Genomic DNA, 21,237 nt, shown 5'->3' on the forward strand with positions numbered 1-21,237 from the left:
TATGCATCTGTGTGTTGTGTGTGTGTGTTTGTTTGTTTGTGTGACACTCGGATTTAATGTCTTGGACCCGTTTCCGACGTAATATCCCAGACGAGCTCTGAATATGCAGAATGAGAATTGAGCTTTGAAATTAAGCAAAACCGTTTCATGAATAAAGGATAAATTCTTCAGAAAAATCACGCATTTACACACAGATAGGAGCAACACAATCATATAAAAATGTCATTGTCTGCTGAGCAGTGGTGACTGCTCTACTTTCTTAAACAGATCTTTCTAACCTCGTTTTTAAAAAGAGGTTTTTTTTAAAAGGCTGTAGGAGGTATCTTCCCAGGTTGAGGTCCAGACCCAAATTTTCGTCTGATCAGACTTTCCAGACTGAAATTATCTCTGATCAGACTTTCCAGACGGAAATTCACCCTGATCAGACTTTCCAGACCCAAAATATCTCTGATCAGACTTTCCAGACACAAAAGGTCTCTGATCAGACTTTTCAGACCGAAAGTGTTCTGATCAGACCATCTTCAGACCATGGTCCAGACTCAAATTCAGACCATTGCCCGGACCTTAATCACACTATGACCAGACTCAACTGAGCTCGAAGAGGTTGTGATCAGACCCAGTTGCGCTCGAAGCATTTACGGTCAGACCCAGTTGCGCTTGCAGCCATTTTTGATCAGACTGAAGTGCGCTCGAAACCAGTTCTGATCAGACTCAAGTGCGCTCGAAATAGTCTGATCAGAGAAAAATTTTACTTATGAAAAATCTCCTAGTTTTGCTATAATATATTCTTTTCATAAAAACTGATGTTTGCCGTATTTAATTCATCTGAGGAAAAATCAATTATAAAAGTATTGCTAAAGGAAACGAAACCAACTGTTGAGATCAAATTTTATCTAGTGTACAGTTTAGTGTATATTTCTGACTCAATGGATGAGTTTAGACAGCTTTCCCTCTGAAACATCGTGGTCTCCAGTTGATCTAAGTTTCTTCTGAAGGGGACCGGCCTCTGCTATCAGCTGGACTCTTTTTTTCTGATCAGAGCAATCAGAGTTATGATGGGTCTCTGATCAGAACGCTGCTTTGTGGCTAACTTTTGGCAGATCCAACACCTCTCAGTAAAAAAATAAAAAAAAAATAATGAGCTGGAAATGGCCCCTGATCAGACCCAATTGCGTTCGAAAACATTTCTGATCAGACCCAAGTGCGCTCGAGGAGGTCATGATCAGACCCAATTGCGGTCGAAGTCGGCTCTGATCAGACCAAAGTGCGCTCGAAGAAGTTATGATCAGACCCAATTGCGCTCGAAGTCGCCTCTGATCAGACCCAATTGCGCTCGAAGAGGTTATGATCAGACCCAATTGCGCTCGAAATTGGCTCTGATCAAATCCAAGTGCGCTCAAATCCGCCTATGATCAGACTTTTCAGACCAACTCGACCTCTGACCAGACCATCTCCAGACCATCGTCCAGACTCTAGTGCGCTCGAACTTCCTTCCAGACCCTGTAATTTCGGTCTGGGAACACACGGGTGTGCGCTCGACTGGGTCTGATCATAAACCAATTTGGCTATGGACCTCAACCTGGGTTAATAAGTTTGCTCATTATTATTCAATTTGTTTTCAATCTCACTGTTCCTAAATGAAGATCACTTCAGGGCAAAAGTTTTACAGCCCTGGGTTCTTTCGATACACAGGTGCTTTGAGATTGGGGTTGATAATCTTCTTCCCGTCAGCCCCCACAATAATGTTCTGCTTCTTCTTGCGCTGTCTAAGTCTCTTGGTCTCATCCTGGCAGATCACCCTCACACAGAATGCCAGCACCACACTGAATATCATGCTGGAAAAGGAGATTATGGCTATGACCAGGGCATAGTTCTCCGTCACCAGATCCCACATCTCTTTGAAGAAGTCCAGAGCAGCTAACAAAACAATTAATTTATGCTCCCTGGTTTAGACCCCCAGGTTGACCCTTCTTGGCAACCATATCCGAGAGCCATATATGGTTCCATACACGCCATACAAAATTTTCGTCGCATGATCTTACCATGGTTGCCAAGTTTTTCATACAACTTTTTTCTCGTTTCAGGGATTCCATGGAGGGGTTGACATAAACGTACCACGTAAACAGGATACAACACAATCAGTACCTGTTTTCACCACCAGTTACCAGTACTTTTCACCACCAAAATATTTCAGAAGCCTTTGTTTCACACTTTTTCTGCCTTAGTTTGAAGTTCCGTATGGTCAGGCATATGGTATCCGAGTTTTCTTGGTCACCATATATGGCTTGGATATGGTGGCCGAGTTTTATTTATGGTGGTCAACCCGGGCCTCAACTCAACAAATGAAAAGACGAGAAACATTCTCTAGTGGGACTAGGGGGTCAATTATTTCAAGTCTTCTCATAAACAATACCTGTGTTGAGCATGGTGAACTTTTCGTGAAATTCTTTGACGCCGTTTTTAGGGTTCAGGGCGCTTTGAACATGAAATTTACCCATAGATACAAATAAAGCACTTATTGCAATAGAAACATTGAGAACAAAAACAATGATTATTGAAGCTAAGTTTGTTGTGGCAAACAAACAACAAATTTAGATTCAATACTTAACCTCCCCCCCCCCCCCCTCGATGTACAGAATCATTGTATTCAGAAACCTGTGTGAGTTTGAGGTTTCCAATTATAGAGTTCAAGTGGTGGGAAAAAACTTGTTTTTAATGTTCCCTATTCGTATAAAAAATATTTTTATAATATAGGTGTTTATAATAACGCTCTTATAAATACGGAAACTTGATATTCCGACACAATATCTCAACAACACGTTTGACAGTAAGGTTTTTTGTTGGAAGCTGGTCCTCGACATAAATTTTTGTTGTTTTTGCTTTCATTGAGTTTGTGTTTGTCATAAGTGTTTGCTCAATCACTGCAAGCTGAAGAAGACATAATTTTGATTACTTTCAAAATATTGCTCCAAGATTTTTAATAAAGGTTGGCCAAAATAAGGTTGAAATAATACATTTCTTGCAAGAAATTCAAGAACAGACATCTTGGAAAAGTTTTTAACGAATACGATGCGGACTGAATGCGATGAAAATGTTATCTGACCGTCCTCGTAGATACAGTTTTTCTCATCAGAGTTGTCCCCGCAGTTGTCCAGTTTGTCACATCTCAGCACCTGTGCTATGCAGTTCTCGTTCTCACAGAAGAACTCTCCGTTCTCACTGTGACACGAACCTAAAGCACACAGCATTTGATTATACAAAACTGATGTTTCTATGAAAACAATAGGAAAAAAACCCGAAAAAGCAGACAGAATATGGAACCGATTTTATTTTACAGACTGAAACGGGCCAAATTCATAACTCCTATTTCAAGCGATTGTGTACTCGCAAGAAAATATGCATGCGTTCTTAACTATAAAATAAAAGTGCCAAGATTTTGGGCATAAAAGCATCTTTCGGACAATTTTTTGATTCTAGGGCTTATCTGTTTATAGCGAAATCAAGCACGCCGAATATTTTGCTTTTTTCGCCCATATTGCATTAGGCATTTTGTAAGAATTTTACAAATTTTTGTATGCTATTTTTTCAACTTTACAAAAACTGGCAGGAACATTACTTTTCATATATCCAAAAGCATTTAGGGGTTCAGAATTTTTGATAGCTCGCCTTATTTATTCAAAATACAATGTGGGCCAAACAATATCTTCCTCTGAGACCAAAAACTTGGTTTTTCAAGGTCAAATTGTCACGCAATTTCGCTCAATTTTGCTTGGTATTATTCACAAACCAAAAAAGTTATATCGAAAAATGTTGAAAACCACTTCCTATCTAAAATAAGTTAACACAAAGCTGCTTTTCTGAGTTCACTGAATGAGCAGTTGGGTATATTTTCATTAGCAATAGTTTTAGAATTGGCTTTTCCTTAGATGAATTTAATACTGCAAACAATCAATTTTTGTTAAATCAATATATATTATAGCAAAATTAAAAAGCTTTGTAGATAGAGAAAACAATTCACTGATCAGACTATTTTGGGTGCACAATAGCCTGATAAGGAGTGAATTTTAAGCGCACAATAGTCTGATCAGCAGTAAACTTTAGCGCTCAATCGTCTGGACAATGGTCTGATTTTGGTCTGATAAGAGGTAATTTCTGCCTTGCAAGGTCTGTTCACAGACACAGTCCGAGGGCGCACGATGTTTCGAGTGCACTTCAGAATGATCAATGGACACTTTGGTCTGGCACGGACTGATCAGGGGGTATTTCCGGATAAAACTTCAACCTGGGTGATTATGAACTTATGTGATCCATTTAGAGCACCTGAAACCAAAAACAGCAATATATGAGGCAGAAACATTTTCTCCATGATGTTTCTTAAAACCATTCATTAAAAAAACAAGGAGGCTCGGCAATGTGTGTCAGCAGATCAAGGAATAGAGAGAAAACTTTCAAAAACTTATATTTAACTCGAAAATGTTTGTTGCATGAATAAAAATTTGCTTTAAATTCATACAACTAAGCAATTTAATTAACATCTTATTAGAGGGCCGATAAGATATGCAGTTAACAAGTCTACGAGACAACACAAACAGAAATTAAAAACAAAACCAATCGTTAATTGCGACCAAAACTCAACCTACAATTATAAAAAATTGAACAAGGTAAAATTATCTTCACATAGAAATTAAAGACAAAAAATTTTTTTAACTAAGCAAGATATGCGACCTGTCCTAAATGATACGATGCAAGAAAAAGACATAAAAAAAGGAAAAAGGGAAAGACAAAAAAAAGACTATTTTTTTTAAAAACAAAATTTTTTTAATGACATGTAAACTATTAGCTGTCAACTGAAATCAATAAATATGTATATTTAAAGTTCAAATAACCACAGAGACCACTCGTTATCCAGATTATGTCTGTCAACTAATAAAAAGAAAAATACCGAACTGAAAAAAACCCGAACCAATTGAAAATTCGATAAAAGCTTGCTTTAATTCAGTGTCCAATCCAAATCCTAAACCATTTATAAAACTAAATTACATATACAAAATTGGGTCAGCATTCAATGCCAATGGACTCGCGTTTAATATGCCAATGTGACCAAACATCCAATATTAAGCACAAATACTGTCAAAATTTCCGAAACCTAAAAAAAATTTATGGAATCTTTTGTGGATCAACAATAGAAACCCATTAAATTAGGGATAAAATTGCCATTTAAACAAAAATTTGGCTCTTATCTCAAAAAAGGCCACCTGAAATTGATGAACTTAAGATATAAATTATTACAATCAAGAAAACAAAGAATGAAAAGCCGGAAATTTTTAAAGAAACATTGATATTTTAAAGAAACATTGAAACAAACAAGTACAAATTCATGAAAAACATTAATTAATGAGTTAAATCTTTCAGAAAAATGGGAACCTGAAACCTGTCAATATCCCGAATAAATCATGCGACTGCTAAAAGAACGTTAAATATAGACAAATTCAAAAGTTCTGAAAAATTTTCCAAGAAGATTGTGTCGAAGCCGTTACAACCATAACCTATTCTAAAAACCCTAGACATTTTGGATTGCGTCTTCTTTCCGATCCATTATTGTGATTTTTGTTCAGTCATTACAGTAACAAAATGACAAGAAAAAACATATAATCAAGAAAAGTTGTGAAATTTACAAAAAAGAAACCGTGAGTCTCAAAGCCAAAAATCGTTTCTGAAACCATAAAACTCAGGAATTCAAAAAATTATTATACATGAAAATTGATGCAACCATTTGTTGGAACTGAAACTTAGAGCAAAAACTCAAAAATTTCAATACTTTTTATTTTAAAAACCTCCATAAAAACCTCCAATTAGTCAAACCGTTAGCAAAACTAAGTCTTAAGACTACAAAAACAAAAAATGAAAAACTCAAAATTTGAAAAAGAAACAATCTTATGCGAAAACTGTTGAAGCCACAGAAAGTTTAAGCTTTTCAATGAGTTCTATATATGTTTATTGGACCTCATTTGCACGTAAAAAGTGTTTCAAATGTTGGCGAAACACATAGTTTGACGAAAAAAGTCATTATGGTTTCAACACTAAATTAAGAATTTTTGATAATTATCGAGTTAAAAGGGAAAAAACCGGCAAATATTTAATTTCAGAAGAATTTCATAGCAAATGAAAGTAAAAGTAGCCAATATTGTAATTGATAGAAATGTATATGTAATTGCGGTTAAATTAAACAAAATGTGCTATAGAACTGCTTTTTTTGCTGAAAAAAGGCTAAAACTTTATCTAAAATAATAAGGAAATTTTTGATCAAATTCTTTAACAACTTTTTCTGTTTTAACATTTATTCTATTTACAGTTTTGTTGATAATTTCAACATGTTCTTTTTACCAAAATGGACAAAAATTGAGAAATTGTACGGAAAATTTGAAAAAATTAAATGAATACCGGCAAATATTCACAAAAATTGATATCTCGATAACTCCATGCACAAAAGGAAATTCCAAAAAATTATTCTACATTCTATGCTGGACGGGCTTTTTTGATACCACTTACAACTTTCTCCGATGAATATATCGATCGGCGAAAACTGACTGAACAAAATAACCATTTGAGTAAATAGATCCTCCCCCACCCAGGAACAATTGAGGCTTTTGTAAAAATTGAGACCTTATCTAGGATTTACTTAAAGATATATGGAATATAATAATTCTGCCTAAAGACCCAAAACAATTTTTTTGGACTTTTTTACAAGTGACATACATACAGAGATTTGAAAGCATGGAATTTTCTTATAAATCTTCAAGATCCGTCCTATGATTAAGAAGAAACTTTTAAAACACAAAAAACCTATATTTATGGCGTTTTTCATTTATTTTAATTGCGCTAAATTACTTAAATCATTATCACTTAATTTCAACACCATTGTAAACTTAATTTTAGACTGCTTTTTTTCTGTTTTAATCTTATTGTATCAAATCAATTTCATTTTACACAGTTTTTGCTTAGTCTCACACTCCTCGAAAAAAATAAATTAAAATGTCTTTGGAATCAGTTTATAGAAATCTTTGCTAATTTAGTGCACAGTAATGCCTACCAAAGCCTCCAATCGTATCTGGAAACTAGTTTGTCCTGATTTTATTCACAGAAATTGAATATTATTCAATTGAAAACTGTTTTTGTTTGCTTTATAAAATTGCTTTATAAAAATGCGGTTTATCTAAACTAATTTTGAGCCTTATGCTGAGCAAAAAAAGGAAATGCTTTTTTGCAAAATAGTCATAGCACTTTTTATTTAGTATAGTACTGTACTAATGAAGAAATGAAAAGTGCCAGCGAGATTTGAAACACAAAGATTTGATTTTGGACAAAATTAAAGCCGCATATAAAAAATAGATAAGTGTACTGTTTTCCTTCTTTATTGTTTTTGCACTCTTCCTCTAATTGTGTTTATCATTTGAACGAATTTTTGATGTTACATGAGCATAAATGTCAAACTCATTTTTTCTCGAAATCTTGAAATTGTGCTACTATTCACAAATAAGAAACACAATATTCGTTAAAAAGCATTGTTTACATACTTAAACATACTTTGCAATTTGTAGCAAGTAATACGTTTTTTTTCTAGTTTTTTAAGATTTCAGAGAGCTTCTGCATTTTGCGTCTATTTGTGACAAATGATTTAATTAAATAACTCTCTTGAATTATTTCACTTCTTCCTGTGTCTCTCTCTCTCTCCCTCCCCCCTCTCTCTCTCTATCTCTATCTCTCTCTCTCTCTCTCTCTCTCTCTCTCTCTTTTTCTCTTAAAGACACATACCAAACACTTTTCACATACAAGCAATTATATAGATACACTTTCTGAGGCAAAAAATTGGATAGTTTTTTTGAATGACACAAAAATTCGAAAACTATTTGAATAAAAGTCATAGCATTTTTGATTTAGTACAGATCTGTATCTAAACTAACTACTCAAAGATTTAAGTTGGCTCGTATAAGTCTGTGCGCAGCACAGTATATTCCAACATGCTTCTCCAGGTTGCAAAAACAACTATTATTGCTGACGGAAAAACCGTTGGAAATGTCCGAAAACAACCTGTATCAATAGGGGAAAACTAATTGTACTCTTCGAACCAACAATTATGCATTTTTTTTCAGCAGACCAAAACTATAACTCCATAGAACATTCTAGGAAAGTAATTGAAGCACATTTTGAAAGGCAAGAACATTGAAGATTTCAGTGAGCTTCTGCACTTCTGCACTCTCCCGGATTAATTAATTCTTTCCCTCTCTCTCTCTCTCTCCCTTACACACATATATCAAACAGATTACACATACAGGCAGTTATATATATGCACTCACACAAAAAAGACAAACACAGATGGAAAACCCGAAACAAAAAAAACACATTTATTTGAATTTTTTGCACCCAATCTTCAGTCTTGGTTCGCGCGGTAACTATATACTTTATTTGTTCTCTCTAGAAAACTAGTTGCGGCAGTTCTATTTGTAATTTTAAAATTGACAAAAAATTTTTAAATGATTTTTTACCTATTTCTGTCATTTTTTGATTTTTCGTGAGCACAATTGGCCAGTTGTTTTTTTCAAAATTTTGTACATGTGTTACCAGCAAAAATAAATGAACACTTTTTGGTTTTGAACATGTTTAAAACCCATTTTGTAGCAAATATTAAGTAATATTTCCAATTTTTAAGATTTCAGACAGTTTTTTCACTCCCTGCCCCTACGTGTGCTGCCTAACTTTTGAAGGAACTTTTTATGCTAGAATCAATTTTTCTCTCTTTCTAACAGGCATTTACCAAACATATTTCACTCAGACGCACTTATATACATACACCCACATGAGTTCACGCACACATAAAGAACAAACACATTTTAAAACCTTCATGGCATCTGACTTTCACCCATGTTTCCCTCCGTACATCAATGCTTTGTTTTTCGTATCCCAAAAACATGGAGCGTACTTTTTTGAGACAAATGTTTTTCTAATTGTATGATTGACAGTAATACTTGAAATAAAATTTTTAGAGATTTCTTCAGAAAGCTTCTTTTTTTAATCATTTATGATGTTTTATAAGCATAAAGGGCCAAATCGCTTTTCGCGAAATTAAGCAGATGTGTTACCGGCCAGATTTAATAAGACCAATATTACTTTTTCAATTATTTGAAATCGCAACTTGTAATAATTACTATGTAAATTTTCTAGTTCTCCAAGAATTGTAGCCGGTTTTGCGCTCTGCTTCTAGTTTTGACTGACATTTAAAGGAACTAACTCTTTGAAAACAACTCTTTCCTCTCTCTTTCTGTCTCTTTTTACTCATACATACTACACACTACACACAAACAAGCAGTCACTTGCATACACCCACACTATGCACGCGCGCATTCAAATACATACATACAATAAAAAACTACGACACAAAAAAATAAAAATCAAAAAATTTGATTTGCGCTATTCAATTTTCACCGAAAAGTAGGCGTGGACTTCATGAGGCAGTTGTATCGGTAATTTCAAAAATTGAGACTAAATTAGAAAAAGAACTTTTTACTTTTTTTCTATTTTTTTGTTATTTTTGATATTTCATGAGCAGAATGGGCCAATTCTTTTTTTCAAAATCTTGCACATGTGTTACTAGTTAAATTTAAAACACATCCTTCAAAACTGTCTGCAAAGTCAACGCCGAAGAACAAATGGCCGAATTTAATCATAGTGTGAGTGCGCTATTCACATTTACTTCACGGTCTGGTAGTTTATAGAAAACAGTGCATATGGCTGTGACTAATAAAGACTCCCTAATTATGCGCATGCAATGAATATTTCACTATGGTACATTTACTTCTTGATCTGAAGGGAGGTTACTCCACTTGGGACACCATGAACTACAATGCACATTTGCCAACTCTGGGAAAGAGGTCTGTCACGATGTCAAAATCAAAACTGAACTGCAGCCATTGCATTGAAAATTGTTTTCTCTTAAATAAACGACAACAGATTATGTTGAACAATAAGATATCGAGGTCCTCAAATTTTGGGAATTCATGCTTAATAAGAGATATTTGAAGTAAAACTATTTAAAGCGCTAGCGAAAGTTGCTCTGACACCAGAAGTAAGGCCTACACATATCATGAATATTATCAAAGAAATAAAAAGGAAAAAGGGTAATTAAAGTTGGCAATTCAAATTTTTATCCCTTTGTCTTCGCAGGCACCGACGCAGCTGACCCATAATCTTAAGAGTGCTGAGAGAACTGGCCTCGCCACTCTGTGTGAAAAAAAGACAGCTGCGCTGACATCATATTTTTTAAGAACAAAATCATCTTCACTCTAATAGAGAGTTCGATTCTCTGCTTTCAAGGTTCATGGGCACTTTTCGGCGCGAAAGAGTTATTGCTTCAAATGGAACTGTTGTAGACAAAAAAGGCTCTTTGTTTGAACCATTCAATGTCCCCATCTGTAATGAAATCTATCCTCTGCTTTCGAGTTTCAAGGGCACTTAAGTGAAGCGGAAAGGTTGATGCTTCAAAAGGAAAAGTAGTAGAAGAAAAAAGGCTCTTTGTTTGAACCATCTGATGTCGCTTTAGCTTAACGAAAAACGGTATCATTTTAGCCTTACCAAGAGTGGTTTTCGTTATGTTACTGCCCGTAGCTATGGCTGCTACCTAATGAAGATGCCCTAATTATGAGTATGCAATGAAAACTTCTCGGTGGCACATTGACTTCACGGTCTGAACGGAGCATAACCCAACATGAGAAACAAATACTTAAATAATTTCAAGACACTTTTGCAAGTTTATTAAGTGATGTCTGCCAAGATGTCGACATCAAATTTTGGCTGCGGCGATTGCAAAGAGATCTGTTTGATCTCAAATCGACAACAATTGATGATGATGAACAATAAGATATCAAAACCCACGAATTCTGAGAAATCCAGGCTGCAAATCCAGGCTAAAACAATCCTGAAGCAAAAATATTAAACGCGCTGGCAAAATTTGCTCTGATAGCAGTATTGGAGCCTACACATATCATGAACCTTTTCAAAGAGAACAAAAATGAATAACAAGTAATTAATGTTGAGATTTCAATATTTGTTCCACTTGTCTTCGCAGGTATTGAGGGAACTGGCCGATCATCCTAAAAGGTGCTGAAACAACTGGCTTCGACGCTCTCCGTATGAAAAAAGGACAGCTGCGCTGACATAATATCATATCAAAGGAGAAAATCAGCTTCGCTCTCCTTAGTAGTTACATCGTCGGTATTTGAGCTTCAAGGACACTTAGGGGGCGTGAAAAGATTGATGCTTCAACAGGAGCTGTTGTTGAAGAAAAGATCCTCTTTGTTTGACCCATCTAATGTCATCTGTAAGGAGTTCCATCCTCTGCATACGAGGTTCAAGGACACTTAGGCAGCGCGAAAAGGTTGGTGCTTCAAAGGGAGCTTTTATTGAAGACAAGAGGTTTTTTGTTTGACCCATCTGATGTCGCCGTCAGTTGGTTGTGTTCTAGCGATGTGTCTGTTTTTCTTTTTTGAGCTAATCTTTAAGTATAATATAGCTAAAAAGTGTTAAAAGTCTATATAAAATTGTTAAATTACTCAAATTTTTCGCAATAACTTGCATTGTCAGGCGTTTGAAACTTGTTAAGTAAATATTTACAGGTATGCAAATATACAGCAACGTGTCTTGATTATCTATTCACATTTTCGAATTTTTGAAAAGTTTTTTCAGGTTTCAACCATAAATTTTCTTAAAATGTTAAAAGAACTTGAAAACTTTTATTACGAGTCTTTTTTTGTATGAGTTTTGAATAGGAGATTTTCCTGTTGAGTCACAAAATAACGTTGCTGGCATAGCAATTCGAAAATTTCTTTAGGCAGAACATGCATTCTGCAATTAATATTTCAGTGTTCGTTCCCTACTTTTCTACTACAAGGTTATTTTTATGATGAATTGGTGCACAACTACCGATATTCAAGACGACTCCCGTATCGGTTGGTTTCTTGTTCCACACATAATTAATTTCTTTGCAGCTATTCACATTGATGTTCATGTCTAAAGAAACAAAATTACCATTTTCGTCTGGATTTTACTTTGTGAATTCTAATTTCTAATGAAGGGTGTTTACTTTCCTCAATAAAGTTTCCGGTTCACCATTTACTGTGCATTTTGTATTGACAACATTCTTTAATAATAGTTGTCTTTCAGTTTCTGGTTCACTATCTAATTTGTAAATCTCCTGGCAATTAGAGCATTACCACGTCATGTCCTTCATTTTCGCGTAAAGTTTATCATCAAAATTTTGGCATTTTGCATGCAACCAATTCTCACATTTCTCACAAGCCATGCTTTTACCTCTATAGATGGTTCTACGGTTGCATTCAGTGCAGGCCTCAAGATCATTTTTAGGGATCTTATTGATGATCTCTTTTGTTGACTTGATCTGATTTTCAAATGACTTCATCCAAATGTCAGCCAGAGCTTTTGCAAGTTATGCTCCCACTGCTAAGTCATCCACCTGACAGAAACATCTGTCATTGCATTTAAAAAAGACTTTTGTCACAGCTAGCTTCAAGAGTGTTTTCAAATTCGATATTGACATCTCAGGGTCGAGGTCACTAAAATACAAGCTCCTCAAGGCTATTTCAATCGCTTCATTAACAGGGACATTTGCATATAAAATCTTCCAAAGAAACGATGCTCTCATCGGGCCCCAATTTTATGGATTCTAGTTTTATTTGTGCATCCAGCGTTGACGTCTCAATGTTAGCACCAGGTACTTTATCAAAAAGTGGTCTGAGGAATTTATTCAAAATATAATATCTACTTCTCGGTATAGACAACACTGGGATAAAGTAATTCCATTCTTGTGCACTTTTGCTAAGCCATAAAATCTCGCGGTTTGTGCTCCTGTTGAGCTCAATTTTTCATAATTTTTTTGCTCAAGAAAGAGCTTTTCTTCATATCATGCAACGCTGTTGATGTCTTACGCAATCTTCAGAGCAATGTTATCTACAGTACTAGCAATTTTTTGAAATTGGGTGCAATCAAGAACATTCGGCAGTTTTTTGTTGTATGATTGCCTCTTCATCACACCAAATCCCGTGCTTTTATCAAAAGGAATTGCCACGATGTCGTTATCGTTTAAAAGTTTTGCCACTTTCACAACCCCTCTGTCGGCTGGTGTTTCTCTGACATTTTTGGCGTATAATTTTGCAGAGGCGTCAATTTCACGTAGTTTCTAACCATCAGCTCCGCTTTCCTGGAGCGTGCGGTCCAGTTTGTCTATAGCTGCCAAAAATTGCACTTCATTGAATTCTTCGCGGATTGGATGTTTTGGTCCGTAGGACAGAAGATCTTTCACAAAAATTGGTAAGCTAAAGTCAAGTATTCTGATGGAATCAAAATGTTGTTCCTTTGACGGCCTGTCCTGACGTACAGACAGCTTGTTCAACTTTGCATTCAACCTTTGCTTATGTTCTAGTCTAATTTTCCGGATAGTAGAGGTAGTAGTAGTAGTAACTATCCACGATGATCATGCTCAAACGAATAAAATGGTACGGTCACATCCAGAGAATGGAACCAGGAAGATTAGCCCGCAGTGCCTTCGATTGGGACCCGCCCGATCAATACGCCCATGCCAGACGCGCTCCTGGGGGGCAACGGAAAACGTGGATGAGTCAAATCGAAGGAGACTGTGTACGAAACAAAGTATCGTTCACCAGATTGCAGGAGAAAGCAGCAACCGGGTCAAATAATGCCTTCAACAATTTCGTCGTACAGCACTTCACAGAATAACCAAACAAATAACTCTTCTTGTTTTGTTTGTGTTTGTATTTGTATTTGTTGCCAACCGTGCCTTTATTTCATATTTGGAATTAAAGTGTTGAAACAGTAGTAGTAGTAGTAGTAGGAGAGTCTTTAGGGTCGGAGCCCTCGGGTGTGGAACCCTTCAGTTTTCGTTTGGCACGAGTTTTTTCATTGGATTGCAGATTCCACAGTTGCATAGAAATCTCCAAGTGCAGCTGTCGAGTTCGTTGTAGCTTCTGTGGAATTAGTTTTGGTACATCTCTGTCAGAAGTTTCTTCGTCATTGGCTTCTCCGTTGTCCTACTGATGATGTTGAATAGCTTTGCGGCTCTGAAGAAGAAGTTTTCGTCTGATTTATGTAGTCGGTGTTTGGGGAGTCCAAATTCCTGCTTTTGTCTTGTTTCGTTTTCTTTTCGCTTTGGCAGTTTGTCTTCGGGGACGTAGTAATTGCCTTCTAGGATTGAGAGGAGATAGAGGACATCGTGCATTTCCATGAACATGGAGAGTGGGAGTATTTTCAGTGTTTCGAGTCTTTGATGGTATTCGTCGTTTCCACTTTGTTGCCTTTTGCTGGATCTTCTCGATTGATTTCATGTCAGTCTTCGAAGGGTACCAGATTTGGGAGGCGTAAGTGAGTACGGGCACTACGTATCCTATGTAAGCGTTCAGTCTCGTTTCCATTGAGGTTCTGCTCGAAACATTTCGTTTGAATGTGTATCAGGCTTTCCACGCTTTGGTTGTTCTAAGTTGGCAGTTTGCGCTCCAAGAGAGATTTCGAGACATTACGACTCCGAGATCTTTTTGGGTGGCAACGGTTTCCAGACCTGCCTCGTCACGCTCGGCTAGATCCCCTCTGATGAGGAGAGTTTTACTTTTGCTAACATTTAGGTCCATATGGTTTGCTTTGCTCCATTTTGTATTTCCCCGAGAGTGGTCTCGCCGTGGGTAATTGCTTTGAAATCGTCCGCGTATCCGAAGGCCGGGATGCCTGAGATTTCTTCGGGGAGATCGCCAATGTAGATGATGAACATCTGAGGCCCCAAAATTGATCCCTGAGGTACTCCGCTGGTTACATTTCTGGTCTTTGATTTGCTTGTTCCAATTTTGACGCGTTGCGTTCGGTTTGTGAGATAGTTTTCGAGTAGTTGGAGTAGCTTTCCTCCGAGGCCAATGTTCTCGAGCTTCTGGATGTATCTTTTGTCAAAGGCTTGATAGACAAGCGAATGTTGAAGGCCACAGAACCGAGCAATTTTTCGTTCAGATCCTGACACAGTTCACTCCTACTACTGTAAGCGCTTGCGTGATGGATCGCTTTATTTTCTCTTGGTTTGTTTAGTTCCGTTTTAAGTAGCCTAATCTGAAAACCACGTACGGCCTGATCAGAGAAAACATCATTTTTTGGAACACGAAAGTCTGGTATAACATCATTTTCAGTATAATATAGACAGACAAAGAATAGTGGGTTTTTAAACTATTTTCACGCTTATCTTTCATAGGATTGGCTTCATGGCTATAATTTTTCTGTCAACCGGAAACAAAAACCAATCAGTCCTCTGCCGATACCGGCAATTTTTTGTGACTAAATTGAAGGATCTCTTAGGACAAAAAAGTACAGATTTGGGTTGCAAACAGACTGGTTATATAGGACGGGGGGGGGGGGGGGGGGGAGGGGGCAAAAACAGAAAAGAACCGGTTTTTCTTTATCATACAAAATATGGTTTTCTTAAACTTGCTTCACCAGAGTTTGCCTGTTTATCCGTCATACACTCAAAGCAGACTTGTTTTTGTTGCAGAAATAATGTGCGAAGTCGGTAGTTTATAGGTGCTTTGTAATCGGAAATCAACTATAATTAAACTTTAAATGAAAAATGAATATTGCGGGACGATACAAGGCGTTCTACCTACTTCCACTAGATTTGTAGTATGACGTGAAAGCCAGCTCAAAGCCTGTGCCTTCAACTGCTATGTCTGAAATAAACCTGACCAAAGCAGTGTCGCTTATCTCGGTTTTAAAGTCGTAGTCGTCCTTTTTCGATTTGTAGAGATCAGAGCACAGTCCATTATTATATTCGCTGTTAGTCAGAGCTGTAGATTCCATCGAATCCTCGTAGATCTCAACCTTAAACATTTCATTTCAAGGAATCAGGCTCTTGATTAAAGGAGAGGCGGCTCTCGATAAGGTGTCAGGCAGTTTGTTCTTTGGAGAAAGTTAACGATTTTATCTGTATGTCATTTGTTAAATTGTTCTCGAACGACGTTTGAACAATTATTGTAATCATGTTGACCTTTTTATGACTCGAAGAGAGGTATTGATATTGCACAAGCTTTTACAATTCAAAGTATTTGGATTGTATTGGTGCGCTGTTCATAATTTTTTTTCGCGTATTCTTGTTGACGGCAAGTCAAATTTGAGTGGTGATTTTAATCACTCTGGTGTAGCCAAGAGAGCAAAAAAACGATAGGTTTAAAGCGTGATTTGAGAAATTACTCGAAAGTATTTGAACAAATTTTGGGTTTCGGAATTAAAATTTTTTTAAGTGCGGCAGCATGACTTCTTTTTTCTTTGTTTATATGGAGTGCTATTAATATGATACTTGTGTTTTAATTGCACCTATTTGCAATTGTTTAAACTCGTCAAAAGCAGCTAATGCTTTTTGATCTTTTGACACTGTTGGTTGTCGTAGAATATTAGTGAATATTCAATTTTTGTCATTTTTCCATTTCTGTTTTGTCACTAAGTGTTATCAATGACAGGTCTCTGGTTTTCATTGAGGCATTAACGAAACTAAATAAAGGTTTGAGTTACTGGCTGGTGGTCGTCATGACTTAAACACTATCTGTTCTCAAAAATTGTCAATGAATTTTTACGTTTTGCGAATATTTGTTTTACTTTTTGTCTAGGGGATTGAGCTCATATAATGAGGATTATTTTGATCGATTATATTCAAGGCTAATGTTTTCTATGACTGTGACACTAATTGGTTTCAAGCAAAATTGTTTGCGCGTTTTATCATTTTGTCGATAGCTTTGATCTGGTGCTAAGGATGCCCTAATTAATCGAATTGATCCTTTCAGCTCATTGATATATCTTCTTATGACTTATACGCTGTTTGCTTTCGATAAATTGTTAAATTTTGTCACATATTTGCTGTACTTATTGCTGCATTATCCCTGTATCTCAATAATGATGGATATCGTCAGTTGCTAATAGGATTTTAGCTGATGTTTCGTTTCATAGCTAATGCTTTCTGTGAGTTTCGCACTTATCGTTATTAGCAAATTTAGTGTTTGGTTGTATTTTTGTTGTCTTATCAATTAGTCTAATGACGGGTTTAATTAGTTGAAAAGGCCTTGACATCAATCTAATAACTTGCTTTTCTAGCAATTGTTTTTTGATTTTGACGCTATTTTTTCAAAAAAAATAATTGGATAATTTTGAGTATTGCGTCTTATCGCTTAAATCTCAAAATTAACACCTCTTATTCGCCCTCTAATGCGGTAAAATTTTGTTGAATTTTTTGACCTCAATTTTTGGCTCATTGTCATCTTGCCTTCATTTGTTGTTCTATTGTGTCTTTTTCAGCCGTTAAAATTCTCAAGGATATTTTTCACTTCTGAAGTTTTCTTCCAAGCTTTGGTGAAGAATTTCGCCATGTAATTTTGTTGTTTTCTAACCTTGACGCTACTGACTTTCCCAAAAAACATTCCCAATTTGTTCATTTTTTGCCTCCTTTTTGGTTTGTCAATCGATTGGCCTACAGGTGTTGTATTGTGAAATGATTCGAAGGTTGCGTAGTGTCAATATTGCTATAAAGTGTTTTTGTTTTGGTGTTTCTTTAAACACGAAATCTTGAAAAACAAAATTGTTAACTGGCTTTGGTTTTTTTTCAATTTTGCACATAGGGGTCATGGGTTTGTTGATTGTCTTAGTTGGATGCTGCTGTAAAGATGATAAATGTCAGGTATTCAGACCATTTATTTTTAATAGCCGCACAGCGATAGTTGGGGCTATTATTGGCCTTCTCTTTGTTCTTTACAATTCAAAGAATTTGAATTGTAATGGGGAGCTGTCTTTTTTTAAGATCTGTTCACACATTTTCATGATTTTTGGGGTTGTTATTTTGTCAAATTGGAGTTGTTATTTTGGTCACACCGAAACAGGAAGTGGAATGAAAAAGCGAGTGGTTTGAGTCGTGAAATTTTTTCGCTCTAATTTCAAAGTAGAGTGAGAAAACAGTGTTGGAACAAAAATTGGCTTTCTTGCTAGTGGTTTTTTGTTCACATGCAGCAATTTCACTTTGATTTTTACTGTTTTTTCAATTTTTTGGATCGGAATTTTTTGTAAGCGGTTTTCCCAATCCACTCATAGTTCATTCTAGGTCTAGTTGTTTGTTTAGTCAATGAAAATTCTTTGAATTGTACGTCAGGACTTCTCCTGCTATGTTTTTTTTTATTTCGTCTTCGAGATTTTTGTTACGACCATATGACGTCACAGCGACTTCAGATCTGCTTATTGTTCATTCTTTCATGCAATTTCAACTAAAATTCATGCTTGACATCATTTTTTGCCCTTAGTGGAGCGAGTTTTTTTTTTCATTTGCGCGATTAAATTTCTGGTTACACTTGACTTACCTCACTCACAAAAATGACTTCCTCACTTTGAAATTGACTTTTATTTACTTTAATTTTAAGATAAGGTCAAATGGGTGTGTACCACTCTAAATGGGTATTAGAGAGCAGCTAATAGAGGCATCAAAAACTTACAGATTTTAAATCAAAATATAACATATCAGCCTTCAATGAAGAAACGAAATTTTTTGGTCTGTCTTTTTTACTGTTTTTTTTTGAGACTGCAGATCTACGAAGCTATTGCGGCTATTTTCTGGCAATCTGCCAGCTACGTTTTGGGTTTGTGCTTCAAGACTTGCACTGCTTTTTTGGCGGCTATGTTAAATGCGTTTTATTGGTGGTGTAAATTTTCAAAATTTCTTTGCTTTATCTTGACCCCAAATTATTTTTTGCTCTAAGAGTTTTTTAATATATTTACAAGGTGGAAAAATTTTGTGCTAACGTTGGGTTTTGAGATATCTGCAAAGAACCGACTTGTTCCTTTTTGTCAGGAATTTGCGAAAAAGCGGGAAATATTGGTGCCTTTCACAAAACTGTTTTCCTCTCTACCCAATACATGACAAGACCACGAAATTTTTGATCTCCCAAATACAATAACTGGGAAACATTTTCGACGACGAAAAAACGCCATGTCACCATTTTTCTTAAAAAATGTTTTTAAACGATTTGGCTGGAAATTGCAAAAATAAGAGACCTTTTGGGTGAGTTCCTTTATCAACCTTTTGTTTTTGTCAACTAGTCAATAGCTCGTCCAAAACAGTTCTTGGATCATGGCTTTATAATCGTGGTTTTCTTCGCCAGTCCCTACAAACATGAATCTTTAAAATGGACGGTCTGCTGCTTATAGTTGTTTCATTACGAGTCGCATAATTGCAATAATTTTCTATCAGTTGTCTAGAAAGACATAGTTTGAAGTACTCAAACAGAGTGCTAATTACTGAAATACAAAATTTGTATGTAAAGAATTCCATATGAAAGCCTCGAGCTTCACCAAAATTGGAAAATAAAGCTTTTGGCAGTTTTCAAAAACTGGTTAAAAGTGAAAGCGAAGTTACTTCTTTAGAGACATTGTAACTTTCAAAGTGGATAGAGCAGAAACAGAGTACGCCTGTAACGGCCAAATCTCGCATGATAAGGCTACAGTTTCGCAAATTGTACTTCGGCAAATTTGTGGATAGATTAATTCAAAGCACACAAAGATTGCTGCAGCTAAAATAAGAGTTACGTTCAGCTTCTTTGTACAATAAGCCATATTGAACAGCTTGAGTATGTTGGAACAAATAATTTTAGTGGCAATCATATGATTATTGGTCGTAAAAATGTTTTCTTGCTAAGAGTGACGATGATTCCAAAATGTCCCTAATTCTATTAAACTATTAAAATGTTTCCAAGAGAGCAGTCTGTCCTAGATTTTGTATCTGTTTTACTGATGCATAATCATTTTCCTTGCACGCATGTTGTTGGAACTATGCCTGCCACACGTAAACTTTTGCGAGACATCTTTTTTGTTCTGTATTCCCCAGTTATGAGATTCGTACTCTAGAACTCACAATTATAAAAACTCACGTAATCACCGCAAGTCCCGCTCCATGGCCATTTGTCGGGAATATCAAATCGGACAAATTTGAATCCCACATACGTCTTGAAATCGGAGTATTGTTGGGAAGTGGGGAGTTTATTTGCACGGACCAGGATTGTGCTGTTGAGGTCCTTGGGATACTTAGTCTTTTTATTGCCCACAAAAATAGTGCCACCGTATTCGTCATCCACATTTAGTAGTCTGTCTTTAGCAGTTGAAATATCAACTGAAACAAGTGATTTTCGAACGTACTTATAAAACACTAATGTATAAATGCGAACATTCTTAAAAGTGGTCGTCACAAGGTGGTCACCATGCGTTTTTGTTTCAAGAACCAAAAATTTGTTAGGAATGTCTTTTTGTTCGGATATTTTTCTCCGATGCAGTTATTTGGTCTAACAGATCTAAATTTTCTTAATTGATAGCCTTCTCAAATATTGATATCTTTTCCCAGCTACAATTCTGCGTTGTCGTCTCACCCAAGAAGCGAGAAGACTTGAAACCAAATAATAAACTCAAAAAATCAAAAATCAGAGTGGTCATGAGGATTATACTGCAAAATATTTGTTTGTATCGGAAACCCGATTGTCTGGGTTGCAAGTTCAAAATGTTCCAAATGACAAATTGTTTTGTTCATGATTCGAAAGGATGAAAATTTTGCAATTGACTAAAATTCTATAAAGAGATGTCTAGTTAAGGAGTTTATATTGGGCTTTGTTTTCCTGTGTGGTGTTCGGATCACAATGTTTGTTTGGAAATATGGGCTTTTGAGACTAAAGTTGTAAGAGTAATACTTACTGCGTTTATATTTAACAGAAGCCGTTACGTAGCTAATGATTGCAGCAACCAAGAAAGCGAAAATTCTGCGAAATTGCAGTAGCATTTTTAGATATCCAGACCTTTGCTAAAAACAAAATAGAAAATGATAAACTGCGATGTTGCTTCTGATAAAAGCTGCTAGTTTGTGAATGCAATGTTTAAAATGTGTTGTCAGGCTTTTTTTTACTATTTTTCTGCGTTCAAAAGATGCAGAGTTTTGTGCTCGTGTTTAATTCAGGAGATAAGAGTTTTGTGCAGGTGTATTTTACCATGTGTAATGGCCAAAACGCTATTTAATAATTGATAAATATTAAAATATACGATAGCCAGGTGCTCGTTGCCAGGATTTCCGTAAGAGAATTGTTTCAACATTTGCTTGGAAAATGCTTTGAACTT

At 36.0% G+C, this 21,237-nt stretch overlaps 1 protein-coding gene across 1 annotated transcript; it reads right to left on the reverse strand.

Annotated features, from left to right (window-relative positions):
* Nucleotides 1-1,522: 1,522 nt before the first annotated feature.
* On the reverse strand, nucleotides 1,523-21,170 carry LOC142335436 (uncharacterized). The gene is made up of 5 exons (XM_075383926.1): nucleotides 20,821-21,170; nucleotides 20,010-20,248; nucleotides 15,720-15,933; nucleotides 3,104-3,232; nucleotides 1,523-1,917 (listed from the first exon to the last, which is right to left on the reverse strand). The coding sequence occupies exons 1-5, from the start codon at nucleotides 20,903-20,905 to the stop codon at nucleotides 1,664-1,666; spliced, it is 921 nt and encodes a 306-aa protein (XP_075240041.1). The 5' UTR covers nucleotides 20,906-21,170; the 3' UTR covers nucleotides 1,523-1,663.
* Nucleotides 21,171-21,237: the final 67 nt, after the last annotated feature.

The sequence above is a fragment of the Convolutriloba macropyga genome, chromosome 1, assembly GCF_964194025.1.
Source record: "Convolutriloba macropyga chromosome 1, txConMacr16.3, whole genome shotgun sequence".
Taxonomy (NCBI): Eukaryota; Metazoa; Xenacoelomorpha; order Acoela; family Convolutidae; genus Convolutriloba; species Convolutriloba macropyga.